The 17,816-nt window shown below is 36.9% G+C and overlaps 4 protein-coding genes across 10 annotated transcripts; 1 reads left to right on the top strand and 3 right to left on the bottom strand.

Annotated features, from left to right (window-relative positions):
• Positions 1–495: 495 nt before the first annotated feature.
• LOC125201815 (protein LIFEGUARD 4-like) lies at positions 496–2,120 on the bottom strand. The gene is made up of 4 exons (XM_048100072.1): positions 1,732–2,120; positions 1,552–1,665; positions 923–1,080; positions 496–847 (listed from the first exon to the last, which is right to left on the bottom strand). Exons 1-4 carry the CDS (start codon positions 1,970–1,972, stop codon positions 641–643), a joined length of 720 nt encoding a protein of 239 aa, XP_047956029.1. The 5' UTR covers positions 1,973–2,120; the 3' UTR covers positions 496–640.
• Positions 2,121–5,239: 3,119 nt separating this feature from the next.
• Positions 5,240–9,522, top strand: LOC125201018 (protein TIFY 4B-like). 4 transcript variants are annotated; one of them, XM_048098887.1, is made up of 10 exons: positions 5,240–5,576; positions 5,666–5,832; positions 5,993–6,144; positions 6,385–6,475; positions 6,597–6,747; positions 7,098–7,163; positions 8,277–8,337; positions 8,422–8,492; positions 8,563–8,621; positions 9,370–9,522. In XM_048098887.1, the coding sequence occupies exons 1-9, from the start codon at positions 5,441–5,443 to the stop codon at positions 8,583–8,585; spliced, it is 918 nt and encodes a 305-aa protein (XP_047954844.1). In that variant the 5' UTR covers positions 5,240–5,440; the 3' UTR covers positions 8,586–8,621; positions 9,370–9,522. The 4 variants fall into 4 exon arrangements, 3 of the variants coding, with proteins under 3 accessions (XP_047954844.1, XP_047954845.1, XP_047954843.1); XR_007172827.1 differs by lacking the exon at positions 9,370–9,522 and having other exon boundaries at positions 8,416–8,492; XM_048098886.1 differs by having other exon boundaries at positions 5,241–5,576; positions 8,422–8,621.
• Positions 9,523–9,648: 126 nt separating this feature from the next.
• Positions 9,649–11,678, bottom strand: LOC125201016 (probable protein phosphatase 2C 51). Of its 4 annotated transcripts, XM_048098883.1 has the most exons (8): positions 11,613–11,678; positions 11,439–11,502; positions 10,992–11,306; positions 10,751–10,926; positions 10,534–10,641; positions 10,328–10,445; positions 10,064–10,238; positions 9,649–9,982 (listed from the first exon to the last, which is right to left on the bottom strand). In XM_048098883.1, exons 3-8 carry the CDS (start codon positions 11,290–11,292, stop codon positions 9,697–9,699), a joined length of 1,164 nt encoding a protein of 387 aa, XP_047954840.1. In that variant the 5' UTR covers positions 11,293–11,306; positions 11,439–11,502; positions 11,613–11,678; the 3' UTR covers positions 9,649–9,696. The 4 variants fall into 4 exon arrangements, with proteins under 4 accessions (XP_047954840.1, XP_047954841.1, XP_047954839.1 ...); XM_048098884.1 differs by lacking the exon at positions 11,613–11,678 and having other exon boundaries at positions 10,534–10,636; positions 10,746–10,926; positions 11,439–11,602; XM_048098882.1 differs by lacking the exon at positions 11,613–11,678 and having other exon boundaries at positions 11,439–11,602.
• A 711-nt stretch (positions 11,679–12,389) lies between these two features.
• Positions 12,390–16,972, bottom strand: LOC125200564 (ETO1-like protein 1). Its single transcript, XM_048098218.1, has 5 exons — positions 16,200–16,972; positions 14,243–15,949; positions 13,743–14,034; positions 12,937–13,246; positions 12,390–12,840 (listed from the first exon to the last, which is right to left on the bottom strand). Exons 1-5 carry the CDS (start codon positions 16,322–16,324, stop codon positions 12,620–12,622), a joined length of 2,655 nt encoding a protein of 884 aa, XP_047954175.1. The 5' UTR covers positions 16,325–16,972; the 3' UTR covers positions 12,390–12,619.
• Positions 16,973–17,816: the final 844 nt, after the last annotated feature.

Below are 17,816 nucleotides of genomic sequence, written 5' to 3'. Positions count from 1 at the left end.
AATTGACATCAAATCAACGTTATTTTGATCCAAAAAATTAGAAGTAGAAAAATCAACGCGCCACCTGAAACTATCTTATTTTCAGAATCAAAATGATGTTATTTCTAAATTGGACATGTCTGAAAAAATGATACTACTGCTAGTAACTGGCTAGCAGTAAAATTGTGACTCTATATTGACCCTATAACAACCCAAATATTCCACATAGAGGCACATGTAGCCAAGCATGATTTTGATTAATCACGTGAAAGAACATGAAATCTAAGAAATTTTATGAAAAATCCAACTTCCAATCATTTATACAAATTCCAGTCATTTCAGGTCTTGGATACATTGTGATTTTTGAGGAATTGTGGAGTAACAATTAATAGTCAACTCAGCATATTTCGTGACTTCATGGGTACATGGTTGTAACAACCAATATATTAATATTAAACTAGATATATGCACATGTGGCATGTATAATCATGTGAACACATGACCTGGAACAACTTATGAAAGAATAAGGAAGGAGCTCTAATATTTGTCAGGAATTGAACTTCAATCATATACACATATCAAGATTTAAACCCTCATTTCATCTACATTTCCAAGGCAAACTTTCTACACTTATCAAGATAAACAACTTCAACTATACATTTTAACTCTCAGCAGCTCTGAAGAATGACAACAGGGATAGGAAGAGGTTGATGATATCCAAATAGAGAGAAACCGCAGCCCAGATATACTCGTCATAGTTGTAGCGCTTGATCAGATTATCAGTGTCATACACAATGTAACCACAGAAGATTATGGATGCCAAACCCCCGTAGATCATCACACCAAGCTTACCAAGAGGGAACAGAATCTGCACCACCATCGTCCATCGAACATTTTAGATTGTAATTAATCACAACATTTAAATAAATAGGTATGTATGTACCTGAATGATGCCAAACAGGATGACCACAATAAGGGCGCCAAAGAGGAAAGGACCAAGGAAATTGAAATCACGGCCTCGCTTTGCAGCCCAGAATGTGTACAAGGTGAGGCTCACTACCATCGCAGCCGTTAAGATGGCAGATTCAAGAATCACTTTCCCTGCATACAGAGACTTAGTCATCCAGTGAACTCATCTCAAGGTGCTTTCAACGTTCAAGTGTATCAGTAAATGAGCAAGTCTCCAAATCCTATATTCAACCGAGATAGCATTGCTCAGGCCAACCAACGATTAGAGCCTACTGAACGGAAAATACATCAAGATCGTAGAAACTAGAAAGGGAATAAATGATAATAATTCTTGTTTGGCTACTCTGCTTCAAATAGCCATACCAATCCATTACATCAGATTCACTTGAAAATGATTCTCAAACTACAAGAATAATAAATGCAGATAAACCCTAAACCCTCTGATAAGCGACTAGACAGTAGCTATAAATTCGAATAGACAGTAGGCAGAATTAACATTTAATCATCTTGATTTATTAAAAAAAAAATCAATCGTAAATTCTGCAAGGAATATTTGGTGTGTAAAATTGGGCATAAACAAGAAGAAGAAAAATGAAGACTAACCATTGGTGTAAGAGCAAGCCAAGCCGACTAGAAAGGCTAGCGAGAGCGAGAAAATGGCGAGAAGGAAGTAATTGAGAGGGTGCTTCTGGTAATAGTAAAACAAGGGCCACAGCACTGCGCACAAAAGCAATTAGAATTCCACAAAATGAAACACTAATATTGCCAAGTGTAAATATGTACCTAGAAAAGGGATGAAGATGAGGAGAATGTAAAGCACCAAACCAGCGCGGGTGGTTGCGAAGAAATGCGAGATTGGGTGAAGGGTGATGACGACGGCAGCGACGGCGGCGGTGAGGAGCAATTGGATGCCGATTATGACGTAAATCTTACGAATGAAGGCCCACCGCAGCTCGGGGGTCTCCAGCATCGTCGGGTACAGCCTGCCGCCGCCGACTTCCACGTCATCTTTCCGGTAAGACATGGTTTTACTTTTTCAGAGGGTTGCAGAATTTTGGAGTTTGGGATTGCTTAGTGGAAAGGGAATGTATATCTATAATCTATAGACTATATATATACATGGGCATGGAATGGGTGAATGAGAAGGAGAAAGTTGTAGATGCATCGTTTGGAATTTCACCAAACTAATTCCAGACCTCTCTCGATTTTATTCAAAATATAATTACTTCCATTAACAAAGATAATCCAGGTCACACGTGTTCGACTAACAGCGTTTTGATTTCAAATCATCACTAACAATGTTGCATGCCTTATTCGGTATCCAATATACACCAAAATATTTTAAATTCAATGTCGGATAACGAATTTAATTGAAATTTAAATTTTGATTAACATTTTTTGGATTTTTGGTTTTAATTTCGTAGGAGATCTTCGATTTTAATTTGTTTGAAAATTTGAATATTCAATTGGATCGGGTTGCATATTTTTTAAAATCCTACAGAAGATCATCTGTTTTTTTCTTTTTTATTGTCCCATTCAAAATGAATTATTATTAAAAGTAGAAAGTCTTGTATTTCTATTTTATTAAAATAAAAAGAAAATTCTAAAATAAATTAAATTAATAGTAATTAATTTGAATTTAATGACTTAATATTACCATTGTGTCTTATAAATAAAAAATATTTTCATTTTAATTTGTTATTTAAAATTATGCAATTCTAGTTTAAAATTTTTTTTTAACAACATATTACATCTACACGTCATTTTACTTACAACTTACAACTTATAACATTAAACGTAGCAATTTACATATTTTACGAACTTCATCGTCCATTAACAATACTAATAATATGGACCTTATAATCTATTAATATTACTTTCTCTGTTTTACTTTGTTATTTATGCCTTCAAACTCGTGTTATTGCAAAATTTTGTTATTCTTAAAAGACTAGTAACTAGTACTTCCCACAGAAATATGCTCATTTGCTAATCCACCCCTTAATTATTACAACTAATTTAAGACCATGAGATTTTAGAGATATAATAGTTTATAAATCGTCATGCGTAACTAATTTTTATTTTTAATATTAAAATAATAGAAATAATTACCAAAGTTAGGGTTTTTAAACATATCACCATAATGCCTTAAGTATGTTAACACAATAAAATATTGGCATTCTACACACACTATGTTGACATATTATAACAGTTGATAATATTTAACTATTTGTTGAAAATAACAAAATTCATAAAAAAATTTCAAATCTTGACATTGAAACATATGCAATTGAGATCTCGTTATAATCCTTATGAAAAAATCATTAATTTGATATATGTTGTGGAAAAAAATAATTTAAATTAAGAAAGTTATATACTCCCTCCGTCCATAAATAAATGTCTCATATTTGACCGGCTCGGGTTTTAAAATTGTTTGACTTTGTAAAGAAAAGTGGATAGGAAAAGTTAGTAGAATGTGGGTCTTATTTTTATATATTAGTTTTATAATAAAATGTGAGTAGAATGAGTTAGTGGAATGAGAGGTCCATCTACCAAATATAGTAAAAGTGAAATGAGACATTTATTGGCGGATGAACGAAAAAGGAAAAAATGAGGCATTTAATGGTGGACGGAGGGAATATGAATTTAAAATTTTGTGATATTTTTTTTAAAACTTACTTATAACTAATTTGTTGTTAAGTGACATTAATATCATAATCGATACTCCATTCATCCCATAAAAAAAGTTATATTTTGTCATTTCGGCATCCTATAATAAGAGTCATATTTCACTTACCATAAATGGTAACTAGGTCTTACATTTCACCAACTTATTCCACTCACATTTTGTTATGAAACTAATATATAAAAGTAGGGGGTGCATTAAAATGATAACACCTCTTAAAGTAACACCATACCACCATTCCTAGTCAATCATTTGTACATGTGGACGAATAATCAACTGTCATGTGGCAATTATAAAAAGTGCTCAAGGGTAAAATTCTCGGCCAGCAATATCCACCACGCTATACAACAATTTTTCTCGCCCATCAATATCCAATACGCTAGCGTTTATACTATTGTTGTATAGCGTTTGTAATATTGCTGGATACGTGGTGTCACAGTGTCACTTTAAGAGGTGTTGTCATTTTAACACAAATCTATAAGTAGGTCTATATTCCACCAACTTATTCAACACACTTTTCTTTATGTATCTTAAAACTCGAGTCATGACTAAATATGACTCATAATCTAGGACGAAGGGAGTATTCACTATATTGATACTAGGGGTCGAATGATCTTGTGCCTTAATTTAAAGATCTAATTCATATAATTTAGTTGTAGTTAGCAATTATATAATGAGTTGGCAATATAGCACACCCCACTTTCCACATTTCTTAAAATAAATGCATTTGAAATTACACGAGAATTAATGCACAATCAGTAAAGTAAGAGAGAGATGTGGAGAATGATAGTTAAGTAGAGTTAGTGGATAATGTGACTCACATGATTATTAGTGTTTAATAAATTATAATGGTGGATCATATTGATATAAGTTGTTAATAAATTAATGTATATGGATAATGAGTTAATAACAATTTTTCAAATATAAAAATGCTGATATTTTTATGGGATGAACGGAAATAGAATATGTATACTCCCTCCGTCCCAAGGACATTGAGTCGTATTTCTTTTTGGCAAAAACTTTATCTTCTCTCTTACTTTACTCTCTATTTCTTTCTGTTACTTTATTCCTATTTTATTTTACTCTCTTCACTTCAACATTTAACACATCAATTTCTTAAATCTTGTGCCTAAAAGAAATATTTCAACAATCCCGTGCCTAAAAGAAATATTTCAACTACCTTGAAACGGATGTAGTATATTTTTATAGGACGGAGGAAAATAACATCGACTTCCTTGAACGGCATGAGATTTTATGTAACTTTATTTTGTTAGTTAAGTGGAGAGAATAAAGTGAAAAGAAAAATTAAAATAGATAAAAGGTACTTTATTTTTAGTAATTGATCATTTTAGATGGGAGAAACAAAAATAAGGTGGATCATCTTCGATGGGACTGACGGAGTATATCAAATTAACCTCGACAAAATGGCCAAAAAGACCTTGATCGCTGAGGGACAAAACCGCCATTTCCAATAAAAAGAGGTGCAAGAAAGTAATCGTCAACCTCCACGCTTACGTGGCACTCTAGGGATGCACCTCTGTCGCGGCCCCGCCCCCATCCCCAAACTCCATAAAGCAAAAAAAGAAAAAAGAAAAAGGAAATATAATAAAATAAAAAAATAGCGCACTAGACAAAGCTGCGACGCCGCGGCCATATTTCCCGCAACCACCAGTCCACCACACTCACTCCCTCAGCCACAACCTCCAATTTACCAAAATAGCCCCCACTTCCACCTTAATTCCCCTATCTAACCCTCGATCTGCTACCTCGCTGTCGCCGGAGACCCAGTCGTACAGTTCATCGGAATAGATGTCGGAATCTTGCCCTGCGCCGCCCGAGGACACCGCCGCTAAGTCGCCACTAGACAAGCCGCTTCACCTGCTTACGGAGGATGACATTGCTCAGGTCACTCGCGAAGACTGCCGCCGTTACCTCAAGGAGAAAGGTACTCCTTATTATCTGTCTAATAATTGAGCTCGAACCAACAATCAGGCGTTATTTTGATTATTTTCGCCTTAATTTTGGTTGGCGAAGGAATGAGGAGACCTTCGTGGAACAAATCTCAGGCGATTCAGCAAGTGATAATGCTGAAGACGCTCCTCGAAACAACGCCGGATTCGGACGCTGCTGGTGCGCGCAAGCGGCTTCGCATTTCGCGCCCTAACAACACCGATAGCAGCAGCAATGTTGCTCCGGATAGTGTGCGTAATTCTTCTTCTCTGTTTAGTAGTACTAGTATTTATTTAATCCGTTGATAGAACTTCAGGATGAATGAATAAAAGATTATGTGCCTTGAATTGAGTGTTTGTGAGGAATTAAATATTAATTAACCTGTTTATTTCTATTAATTAATAAATGTAGGTTCCCAGAGGAACAACTGGTGGTGATGCAGAGAATTCTTTATCCGCTGAGGAAACGACGCCGCATTCTGTGAAAGATCTCGACAAGCCTGATTTTTCGGGTGGTTTCTCTAGCAGTTTTGCCGCTGGCAATGATGAATCTACTCAACCTAGGTTATTTCGAATTTTACTCTATCTGAATTATATATCCCTAAATAAACAATTTTTGTTGTTCAATTTCAGAATTTCACTTCCTAGATACTACAAAACACACATTTTTAGTAAACCAGTGAACTAGTCCAGTCTTGCACTCTTTGTTTCTCTGTTGTTCTTTGATATCTAACAATCTTACGCAGTCGTTTGTTGGCTATTAACTTTGCCTTTCTGATGAAGAGGGTATTTTCTTTCTTCCAGAACCCCAGGTTCAACAAATATGCCTATGGGACAAATGACAATATTCTATTGTGGCAAAGTGAATGTGTATGATGATGTCCCTGCAGATAAGGTATTGAAGCTTTTGTTGCTCTACTTAGAGGTTATTATCACTCTAATGTCGCTTGACTTGATGCAGTTTCATCCCCGCATCCCTATATTAGTCTTTTACAATGCACTATCGTGTTTCTCAGGTGCGGGCACTAATGCACATTGCTGCAAGTCCTCTGAGGTTTCCAGACGAACATCCTGTTGATGGTGCTGCAGGATTGCAACCTTTACCATGCATTCCAAAAACCGTTAGCTCTGCTCGTCAGGATTCAGCTGTTCTCATGTTGCCAACAGGTACAGAAGCCTTTATCTTGGGAGTACTACTAGTTAACAGTTTACATTTTACATTTTTTACAATACTACATATTCTGCTTTGGTCAGAATTTTATGTGACAAGTGCTTGTGCAATATATGTATGTTCATGTGCAAACTCATTTTCAACTCCCTGAAAGAGCAAACTTGAAGAATACTAGTTCCGATGCTGTCTATTTGTGTCCTATTATGATATCTATATTGGGTATGAATGGTTCCAGGAATTCCTGGAAGAGTTTGATGTTCTCTCTCTCTTTATATAATGAAATATATTTAAATTACTGTCCAGTGTAACAAGTTACCTCAATTGGACTTTTGAATTGCGTTTGCAGTGAAAATGAATGAAAGCACCCGACTGCCTGGAGAAGAAAACAAACTTCTTCAAGAAGAAACCCCTAGTAAGCAATTTTTCTTTTGACACTTCTCTGAAGTTCTTCTGGTATTGGATTACTTAGTTACACAATAGCCATTCTGGTATTTCAATCCATATTTATTGTAAAATACTGAAATGGCATTGGGAATACATCAGTTTTCTTTATCTATTTGTGGCAAGATACATAAAGATATGTACTCAACCCAACGGGCCAATGATCAACTACTCAATAATTAGTGCAAGTTACCTCCTCTAGGAGACATGATACCGATGGCAATTTAATCTTCTATCTCTTCCACGTGCTATGGATATGGCCTTCATGTAACTGCTTCAGATAATTCTATTTGGAGAACAGATGTCAAGTTTTTATTTATCCTGATAAAATGGTTGACTGGAATCAATTAAAATAGGGTAAGCATAATACGTCGTGTCTATAAGATAGTAAAACAAAAGAGTTAGGGCAAACATATACTACATGCCCGCTTAACTATTAAATATTTTACCTGATCTGGTTAATAAGTTGTATTGGTCCTTTGTCATTTTTGGTTTAAGTATATTTTCCTCCGAGAAAAACAATCTTTATCAAATGCTTTCATTTTGGTCGAATTATTGCAAACAGTTGCTCCGTATCTGAACATATGGCAATGTTAGCATAACTTAGCTTCTTTGTACTGTGACTTATGCCCAAAATAGCTTTATTTACACCTTATGTAATAAATCAGGTCTAGTGTAAATATGTGACCTAAATGTGGGAGCACAAACTTTATGCCATCAGGATCTTGATGTTATAAAGCAAGCAGGAATAGCTATAACCTTTTAAATTTATCTGTAACAAATGTGGAAAATGTAAAAAGTGAAAAAAGAGAAATATGACGCAAAGGATGCTTTGAGAATTACCTCATCTGAACTTGAATCCGAATGCATTAGAGTATATTTTTCCATGCATAAGATAATATTTGGCTCTCCTAGGCTTGCCGTGATTTTCACATAATCTGCATTTGTGATTGCACTGATGCAATAGTAAAACTGAATGCATGCATACTAACTATAAAATTAAGGCTATGAGCTGTGAAAGAATTTAATGGCGTATGACTTCAATTTTTAAAAATGCTTATGTACCTTCCCTTCTTCAAATCAGTGGAAGGACCATCAACCAGAAAAGCATCTGTTCAAAGATACCTTGAGAAGAGAAAAGACAGGTACCCTGTTTGACGAAAATAAGAAAACGTAGAAAGTATTTCTGGTTCTTGTTTGTTGTTTCCTCATATCTCTGTTAGGTGAAGGTTTAAGAGCAAGGGAAAGGCAGGAATGGCCTCGTGTGCAAGCTTGGATGATTATATTAACCATCGAATGGGTAATCAACTGCCAAGAATTGACACTTCAATAACCCGAATCAGAAAACCTTCTAACCTTACACGTTGCAGTTCAATGGAAAATGATTCGGTGAAGAAAGTTTGCCTGTCTACTGGTCTGAGTCACAAAGGTGAGATTATTACTTTTAGGGTTCTCATAACTAGATATTTCTTGGGCTTGTCTCAAATCATTGCTGTAATGAATATGTATGAGTGGCCAAGATTTTATTTCCATAAAATATCCATCTGCACTTAATACGAAGAGGTAAAAAATGAAAAACTAAGTAGAAAAGCATGAAATCGTTATATATTCAATCCAGTTGTCTGTCATCTAATTAAGTGCTGAATCAGCTTATTGTTTAAATGTATCATAGCAAATTGCCTATAAAGAACCAAAATGTGATCTCAGTGGTTCACCTTTTGTTAGCAGTGGTCCACCTTCTGTTAGTAACATTCTCATTGGGCAATTTATTGGAAGAGTTTAGTGTGACTAGTTAGGTTTTGATGGTTCATACTCATCCCATTATTCATAGTGATATTCATGTCTAGTGCATACCTGCTTGGAAGGTTGCACAAGCCCCAGAAATTAATTGATTAAATCATACAATCTATATACTCGTATGGATAACCTTAGTCACACTACTTTGTGATCCTAATTTATTTTTCGAATTGTAAGATGTCTGAAATTGATTCAACCATTCTGGTTTCAGAAATATTTAGCCAAGTTTTTCCGGATCCTTTGTTCATTGTTCACGAGTGTGTTGCTACATTCGGTTGGATTTCCTTTTCGTTCTTTCTTTCTTTTTGTCAGGCCAGGAAAGAACTAAGAAAGTAAAAACTATAAGGGTGAAGGAGGACTAACGAACTACTACGTTGCAGGTGTATAGGTGGAGTATGCGAGCCCTGTTGAACTTTTGTACCACGCAAGTCTGTAGGGTCGAATTCATTCTCTGTTTTGTCAAAATTTGGCGGTGGGCGCAACTGTGTCATCCGTTATTATTCCCACGTTGGTTCATTGACTATCTTACCCCACTCATGTCTTCTCTTACCATAATGTGTCAATTAGGTTCAACCGTTCCCTTAGTTTCAATTGACAGTATCTGTCCAATTCATCGGATGTGGACAAATCTTTCAAAATGGAGTTGTTGACTACCTATCTTCAACAAATTCATGATTTTCTTTCAATAAAATACCAATACTGAAAAACTAGGCAAATGAAGTTGATGTTATAATGGATTCGGTACTCTCCCTACCGCAGCAACTAACAAGATGAGATATCACAATAGCTGATAGGTTATCCATGCTGCCAGTCTCAAAGGCACGGCGAATTATCTGTTCAGGCAACGACGACGACCCCTTGTTGTGGAGGAGACGGCAGACATCCTTTGGAGTCAATGTTTCGAATACACCGTCAGATGCAACCACCAAGTAGCTGTTTTCGGAGGTGAAAGCCTTCCAACTAGTTACTTCTGCTTCAGCTGTAACCCCAAATCTAGAAGCAACAGGCTAATCAAGTCGAGCCTAATCAAGAAATTCAAAGTAAAGCATGTAACTGCAGAGTATGAACGCTTACCTTTTGAAATAGACGTCGCCAATGGCTCTGGACAGAGCTAATATACCATTTACACGAGGGACACCGTATCGAGTAATGAAGCCACCGGCTGCTTCAATTCTGGTCTTCTCATCCTCTCTATCTGGGTGATGGTCTCTTGTTAATTCCTCCACATAAACTTGTTTCGACGAATCCCCTGTCGGTGATGACAAAGTTTGAGCACAAGGTGATCAAGTCAAAACACTCATATTAAGCATTTTTCATAACAAAACGATACAGTCGGACCATGTTTAGAGCACAAAAGAGCTTTTGAATCTCCAACATTGGCAACGAGAAGTTGACCCTCGAATAAAAGAGCAACAGTGGCGGTAGACCCTGAAACATAGCCTTTATCCAAAGCTTGCTGGAGATGAGTGAAAAAAAAAGGAACTTGATACATAGAATATCACCACTACTACTATGTTATAGTGAAGGGGGAAATGGGTGCATACTTTTGAGAATTCTGAATCAATATCTTGGATCGTCCTCAGCAATGCCTCCTCTAAAACCGAACGAAGTGTGTCGTGATCAATCACTGCCTGTGCCCTCTGCAGGCTGCACTATAGCAAGACAAAGACTAGATTGAATTGGAATCTTGAACTTGAACCATGTACACAAAATGAAATCTCAGTATGAAATCAATTAGGATTTGTTGTATATAAACCTTACTTGTGTCTTGTTATATTCGTCGTTGCTTGGAAGCACGCGCTTGGAAGCCATGAAAGCAACATTGATGAGAAGGTAAGGGGAGAGCATGGCGGAAGCCATTTCACTCGCTTCGCGGCCCCCATGGCCATCGAAGATAGCTGCCACACCAATGCTAGGCACCCCTTCTTCACCTGCAACTGATTCTAGTAATTAGAAATGAATTGGAATAGAGAATAAAGAATGAAGAGACATTAATAATAACCATGGGAAAATGGTAGGTGCAAGTGAAGATTGCAGAGGAGGCGATCTTCTTGATAGTCTCTGCGGCCTTGGAGAGTGGCAAAGTGGCAATGATTATTGGAGTTGGAAGAGTGAAGAGAAGAAGGGAATGATAACCAAGGACACTCCGGTGAATTCAACACACCAGAAACTCCACCTTCTTCATATGCCATCATACATGCCAATGAAAATGACATACCAATCCCATCATTTTTTTTGGCATATGCTGCTGCCGTGCATAATAACCATGTTAATATTGCAACCCATTTCATCATCAATCGCATCCTCAAAATTTGCTCTGCAAAAAAATTACTCTTTATTTGCAAGTGTATTAAAAAAAACCCTTTTGCTAAGAAATTTCAAGTAACATTTCACAAAGCAGTAATCCGAATTTGCTAAACACTTTTCAAACAAATTGTTGGAATTAAACCTGAGTGTCGGTTTGTGCGGTGATCTCGCTATTGTTGGTTGAAATTCATGATTCTTATCATCACCTGCAAACAGATTGAATTTAAAGACAAATCACGAAGCCTCTGTATCAGTAATTTACGTCACGACGAAGCGCCCAAACTTTTGGATTTTCATTAAATTGTAGGCGACTAACCTATTCTGTTCTAGCCTCTAGGTCTAGGCTACAAATCTAATTATCCATTAATTTGAATTAACAAAATATAAATTGGCACGTTTCTCGATCACTGATCTACTATACTACTACACTAAAACAACATTATCTTTTCAAAAAATTAAAACAAAATATATTTATGTTGGTTATACTGCTAGAAGAGCTAAAATCATAGACTTAAATCGGGCCAAACTGATTACAACACAACCTGATAACGACCCAACCTGCCCTCGATCCACCCCGATCCACACCCATTAACGATATGATATAATACGGGTTAACATGATATGATAACATAACGACAGAAACTTAATTTACATAATTAAAACCTGTTTGGATTGTCGACTGCAACAAACGTTTGGCTTTGCATTGAGCCCGTATGGATTTGTTTTTTTGGTCACTCTCCAAAAGGAAATTATATACATCTTCCAACTTCCCTCCGAGTCTCTCATATTGTAACCTACGATAAAATCTCAATTTTACATAATTTAACACGAACCCAAAAAATAAAATTAACGTAATTTTAGCATGTAACTAAATCGAATTCAATCCAATACAAATCCAACTTGAACTTATTGAGTTCCGAAGAAGTCAACCCAATTAAAACATCAACCTTATAAGACTTGACCTAAACACATTGATTTCATGTGTGTTCATATCGAGTTTTCATGTCGATTTCATGTGTGTTCATATCGAGTTTTCATGTCGTGTCCAAAATACCCGTCCTTCATATTGCCAATTTTTGGTAACAATAAAGAGGAAGTGCAACCTCATAATAAAATTATATTAACAAAAAAATTCCAAGTATACAAAATTCAGGCAAGTTAGGAGAGATAATTGAAGATGATACAAGGTTGTTTTGGCGCATTAAGGAGGCACCATTACACAGAGAGAGATGTATACACTGACATCTACAAGCTAACTTTTTTCACTTCCATGATCCATCTTTTCTTTTTTTTCAATAATTTAGTTCCACTTTCCCCAAAACCTCAAGGTTCTTGGCTGTTCACACGGCTATGAAGCTCAAGCATCTCTTGATGATTGGGGTCGACCGAGAGCGCAGCTCGACAGTCGCGCAGCGCTCCCATAACATCGCCAATGTGCTCGTGGAATGCAGCCCGGAGGTGAAGAAGGTGAAGATCCGCCTTGAAAGCAATCGCCCTCGACAGTTCAGCAATGGCTTCACTCTCCTTGTGGTTGTCCATCAGCACTGCAAGTTTAATTAACCAAACAGGCGTAAAATTTGGTTGACAATACATATCATCGGATATTTGAATGATTAGGGTATATATTAATTTTATCTAACCTGCTGCTCGGTATCGGTAAGGGTAGACCCGAAGAGGATCGAGGCGGGTGACCATCTCAAGATCGGCCTTTGTGAGGTCACGCTCACAGTACTCTGAGCGTTTCTCATAAGCAGACGCATTGTTCCTTGCCTTCTCGATCAGCTTGGTCATCTCAGCATATGCAGCGTTCTTGTCATTTCTAAGAAAGTGGACGCGGGCAAGGCCTTGGTGGGCCCGAGTATGCCGGATCTTGAGAGCATTGATGTAGCAGTCAGCCGCGGCATCGAGCTTCCCGCAATCAACGTACACGCTTCCAAGGTTGTTCAGCGCCTGGGATCAGTAAGTATACAAGATTAGGAAAAGAAGTTAAATAGGCGAACGCTACAGCTCTTGTATAAAAAATCAACGGGCGTTACTTTGGGTGGTAGATTAGATTGATGATACATGTGATTGTTGAGTATTTGAAGGATTATTAGACGATCAAACGAGCTCAAAAATTGCTCAGACCATCAACTATGTAACAAATCAGTCTATATTTCTTTTATCAATCTAAGCTACCACTCGAAGTAAACACTTGCTTCTAGGGATGCAATTAAGGAGAGAACACGATGAAGAATCGAACGCCTAAAAGCCACATAGAAGAGGGAAAGAACAAACCCAACATAAGCCAAAAGATATTAGGACATGTAACCAAAATTCGATAAGCTAATGGGAAGTTTCTATCATGCCAACAGCCAATATGCAACGACAGTTTCTCAAGTTTGAGACATCCGTGGCTAAACATATTAAACAAGTCAAGGCTAAACAAAGAGGAAAGGCACCATACCTGACCCTTGCGGAGTCTATCTGACGGGCACTTCAGAGCTTCTTCAAGAAGTGAAATAACAGTTGATGAGCAAGATGGATCCTGACAAGAGTCGGCTAATGCATAAGCTTTCAGGAAGAAAGCTTCAAAAGATCTCTGGAGATTAACGGACTCCTCAGCTTTCCGTAGCCCTTCTTCACAATGACCGGTATCATATAAGATCCACCCCTCGTATACTAATCTTTCGGGTTCACTTGATGCATGCTCACGAGCTAGCTGCAAACTCCTCATCGCTGCTTCAGGACAGTTTAATCTGTTCGCATATAGTATCGTTAGAACATGATAACAAGCTAAAAAAAATAGGGAAAATACTTCAGCTTTTTCAAGCACACGAGTCCATCATTTCAAACATGAGAGAGATAAACAAGACGGGCACAGGGATTTCTTTTTTACAGACTTGTCATAACAGTCACATTATTTAATAAGAAAAACCATAGATTTAAAGATGATCGGAAAGTTACCTGAGAAGAAGAAGAGACTGTCTAAAGTATAGAACACCTTTCGCTGCATCAGACTCGAGCATCTGATAGATAACAGAGAGTGATCCAATATCATCGACTAAGGACCATGTATCATAAAGCTGTAGCCAGCAATCTGCAGTTGTCCAGCTCTTGACATGTTCACGCACAAGAATACGGAGTTGGGAAGCCGCAACTCTCCCTCCAAACATCCTATAATCTGGAGATAGAGTAAGAATCGCCTGCACATCGCACAAAGCTGATTGGTAATCCTCAAGAGCAAGATAGAAACAGAAGCGCAGCTCCAAGCACTCTAAGGCTAGTTTGAACCCAAGAACCCTATTGATTTCTGCAAGGGCAGCTTCAACGTCCTGCTTTCTCATCAAGGAGGCAGCTCGATACATGTAGGGGTAAGTCAACGTGGGGTCGAGCTCCGTAGCTTTCTCAAGTTCTTCCCATCGTTTATCAGCATCACAGTATAACGATCTCTCTTGATACATCCATCCGAGTGGTGTATAAGAGGATATGACAGAACTGATCTTTTCATATGACTGTTTGCTATGCCCTCTGATATGACTTAACCTGGCTAATCCAAGAGTGGAATAAACATGCCCTTCACTCAAAGCAGCTTCAAATAACGTTTCTGCTTCATCGTACTCTTTTCTAAGAAGTCTAACGCATCCCAATTGATGAAGTGCTATCATTTTCTGCCGTCTATTTCTGGCACAGTCTACCAACTGCTTAACTAAAAGAACTGCTGCGTCTGAGGAGGGATTAGAATTCATGGAAACTTCAGCCAACAAGGAATACAGAGAAAATGAGGCAGGACCAACCATTATTGACCTTTGCTGCCTATCCAAACTGCAAAACAGTTCAACCACCTGTTCATCATTTAGTGAGTCAGGAAGCTCGTGTAGAAACACTTGCAAACAAGAGGCAGCTAGAATAGGAGAATTCTGCTCAAGAGCGAATTCAATGAGTTCCACTGCATCCTGCCTGCATAAAACCAAAGAAGCAAGTTTCTGATCACAAGCATCCTTCAGGCCTTCGCAGCAAAATCTGTTTGCAAATACCAAAATTTCCAGCAAAAGACTCGGAGCCACTTCACTTAAACTTCCTGTTTCACTGAAAACGCGGATTGCTCTCATCCCTGAAGCGGAAATGTTGTTTTCCGAAAGATCTATGTCATCACAAACCGATTCTGTGAAGCATCCATTGAGCATTGCTTGAAACGGAGCAGAAAGTCCAGCAATTTTATCCCTCTCACATGTTATTCTCTCATCGCCAATTTGAAAAGAAACAACACGTGGGAGATTAGTGCTGTTTACCTTTCCAAGAGAGCTTCGAGTTTCAACCACAGGGAACTCAGACGCAATATCTATGGATCCGAACTCCTTTACACATTTGCCGCAAGAGGACAGCAAGTCGGATATTATATCCTCACCTTGCTTCTCATACTTCAACCAAGCTCCAAAGACAAGTTTCTCATGAACCGTACTTGCCTTTGACCAAGCTGAGCGAAGGCTTCTACGCATCAATTTTGATTCCCCAAGGCCTTTAAAGACCTGATACTGCAGCAAGTAAAGACTCGACCTTTCTGTAGGGTGACATGACTCGAGTTCTTCATGAATTTCAGCTAGCACTTTAACATAATCAACAGGCTTATAGAACGGAAGAATTGAAGGTTCGGGAACCTTGATAAGGGATTCTCTACAAACAATGTTAAATCTTGTTCAATATTCAATCAAGTCAAGCAAGAAGTAGCCTAATACGAAATTAATTGGTCATAATACGAAACACGCACACAAACATATGTTATTCTCTACAAACATGTTAAACCTTGTTCAATATTCAATCACATCAAGCATGACACAGCTTAATATGCTTATCTTATCAATTAGTCACATGAAACAGACACATATGTTACTCTCAACATGATGTAAAAGGTTAGGCTACTCACATTGAAGAAGGAGACTGCGGCACGAATTTAGTGAGTTTGCCTCTTTCCACTTGGAGCCATGACTGAGGATTGATAGAACTGTGAAATGGTTCTTTACATGACTCTGAAGGAAAAAGAGCCCTCATAGGACAAAAGATATTAAGAAGGTCCCAGATCTCCACAATAGCAATAACTTATTTACTCTTGAAGAGTAAAGAGAAGTATTGGAGTATATATATATGTAGAAAAGGAAGAAAACAATTCCTTCACATATCAGTCACTATCTCTCCTGAAGCAACAAAAAATCCAAGCTTTTCAACACAATTCAAATAACTTCAACAGTACCTAAAGTTGAGCTTTCCAGCAATTCCAATTGATTCAAAATTACAAAAGAAAACTCAAACCCTTTAAATTGAAGTTCAGGAGAAAACCCTGAGCAGCATAAATAGACAAGTGGAATCTGAAAAGATGGATAAAAATGACGCAAGATCTCTACCAGAAATGTAACCAAAACCACATTTTGCCCAACAAATCTCATAAAAAAATCGGAAAAATAACCAATCCACAAAAGGGAGCGAAGCTAAACCAAAATCAAGAGCGGAACCGTCACTCTATTGGTCTCTATTTCAGAAAACCAAGAATCGGGAAGTGAGCTGACGCGTTTGGATCCAAGAGCTGGGAGTGGAATCCAAAGGGGGGAAAACTACAGTCTTCACTTTCTTCTCTCTCGTTTTGGTAAAAGAAAAGTTTATACCTTTTCCCTTTTCTTTCTCTCTCTCTCTTCTCTTTTTTTCATTTTCTTCTGTTTCAAAAAATTCCCACTTATTTTATGCCCGTTGGGCATAAAGTTTACAAATCTTATTGTGTGAAAAAAGTTAATAATTAGAAATCTAGACTACCAAAAAAGAAAATAAATCAACAAATAAATGTAAAAAGTTTATAAACACCAATAGTGGACTTTATAGTTTGAATAAATACTGACCAAGTATAACTTATTGCATCAATATTTGTAATTGCAAATTGCTAACATATGTTTAATTACAAAGTGACACTCAATTTTTAAATATTTACATTTGTATCCCAATAAAAACACTCACATGTAACATTTCTTATGTGTCCATAAAATATTACATGGAGTTTTTTAACAAAAAAATGTGTCATGTAAATATACTTCTGAAAAATGTATTTTTCTCAGTTACTATATTTTTTGTGTGGACATATTTATTGTTGGTAGAAATACTAAAATAATCAGTATTATTTACCTAAAGGTGAAATTCCAAATATGAAAATCAAATCAACATGAATATTTTCACATTGTTTATATGTACAAAATATTATAGGAGTACTATTTATGGTAGGTCACGATCACAATCAATCCACATTTTATGTTTTATATATTGAAGTCCAAAATTGATTACGTGTATAAGTCTAAATTAATTTGTAGTACTATACATTAAGCTTCATACGTATCTGGTCTCATATAACCTGAATTAGTCCAATTTTACCATTTTCATTTAAAATTAACGGTGGAGAATATTTTGATTGAATTAGTTTTAATTTATATCAATTAATCAATTTAATCTAATCAATTTAATGACTAAAATTCGTTTTTGGCTTCACATATTTTCTCAAAAGACT

The sequence above is a fragment of the Salvia hispanica genome, chromosome 1 (assembly GCF_023119035.1).
Source record: "Salvia hispanica cultivar TCC Black 2014 chromosome 1, UniMelb_Shisp_WGS_1.0, whole genome shotgun sequence".
NCBI lineage: Eukaryota > Viridiplantae > Streptophyta > Magnoliopsida > Lamiales > Lamiaceae > Salvia > Salvia hispanica.
This window is presented reverse-complemented; position numbering and strand designations above follow the sequence as displayed.

What these genes read in the sequence shown, in the direction of transcription:
- LOC125201815 (XM_048100072.1), bottom strand. Translation starts at nt 1,972, where the DNA reads ATGTCTTACCGGAAAGATGACGTGGAAGTCGGCGGCGGCAGGCTGTAC. An exon ending in CATCTTCATCCCTTTTCTAG is followed by an intron (nt 1,666 to 1,731) that starts GTACATATTTAC and finishes TTTTGTGCGCAG; the next exon opens with TGCTGTGGCCCTTGTTTTAC. An exon ending in TCCTGTTTGGCATCATTCAG is followed by an intron (nt 848 to 922) that starts GTACATACATAC and finishes ATGGTGGTGCAG; the next exon opens with ATTCTGTTCCCTCTTGGTAA.
- LOC125201018 (XM_048098886.1), top strand. Translation starts at nt 5,441, where the DNA reads ATGTCGGAATCTTGCCCTGCGCCGCCCGAGGACACCGCCGCTAAGTCG. An exon ending in GCAATGTTGCTCCGGATAGT is followed by an intron (nt 5,833 to 5,992) that starts GTGCGTAATTCT and finishes TAATAAATGTAG; the next exon opens with GTTCCCAGAGGAACAACTGG. An exon ending in TCTTCAAGAAGAAACCCCTA is followed by an intron (nt 7,164 to 8,276) that starts GTAAGCAATTTT and finishes TCTTCAAATCAG; the next exon opens with TGGAAGGACCATCAACCAGA.
- LOC125201016 (XM_048098883.1), bottom strand. Translation starts at nt 11,292, where the DNA reads ATGCGATTGATGATGAAATGGGTTGCAATATTAACATGGTTATTATGC. An exon ending in ACGAATATAACAAGACACAA is followed by an intron (nt 10,642 to 10,750) that starts GTAAGGTTTATA and finishes GTCTTGCTATAG; the next exon opens with TGCAGCCTGCAGAGGGCACA. An exon ending in TTGATTCAGAATTCTCAAAA is followed by an intron (nt 10,446 to 10,533) that starts GTATGCACCCAT and finishes ACTCATCTCCAG; the next exon opens with CAAGCTTTGGATAAAGGCTA.
- LOC125200564 (XM_048098218.1), bottom strand. Translation starts at nt 16,324, where the DNA reads ATGAGGGCTCTTTTTCCTTCAGAGTCATGTAAAGAACCATTTCACAGT. An exon ending in CCGCAGTCTCCTTCTTCAAT is followed by an intron (nt 15,950 to 16,199) that starts GTGAGTAGCCTA and finishes CATTGTTTGTAG; the next exon opens with AGAATCCCTTATCAAGGTTC. An exon ending in ATAGACTCCGCAAGGGTCAG is followed by an intron (nt 13,247 to 13,742) that starts GTATGGTGCCTT and finishes TACTGATCCCAG; the next exon opens with GCGCTGAACAACCTTGGAAG.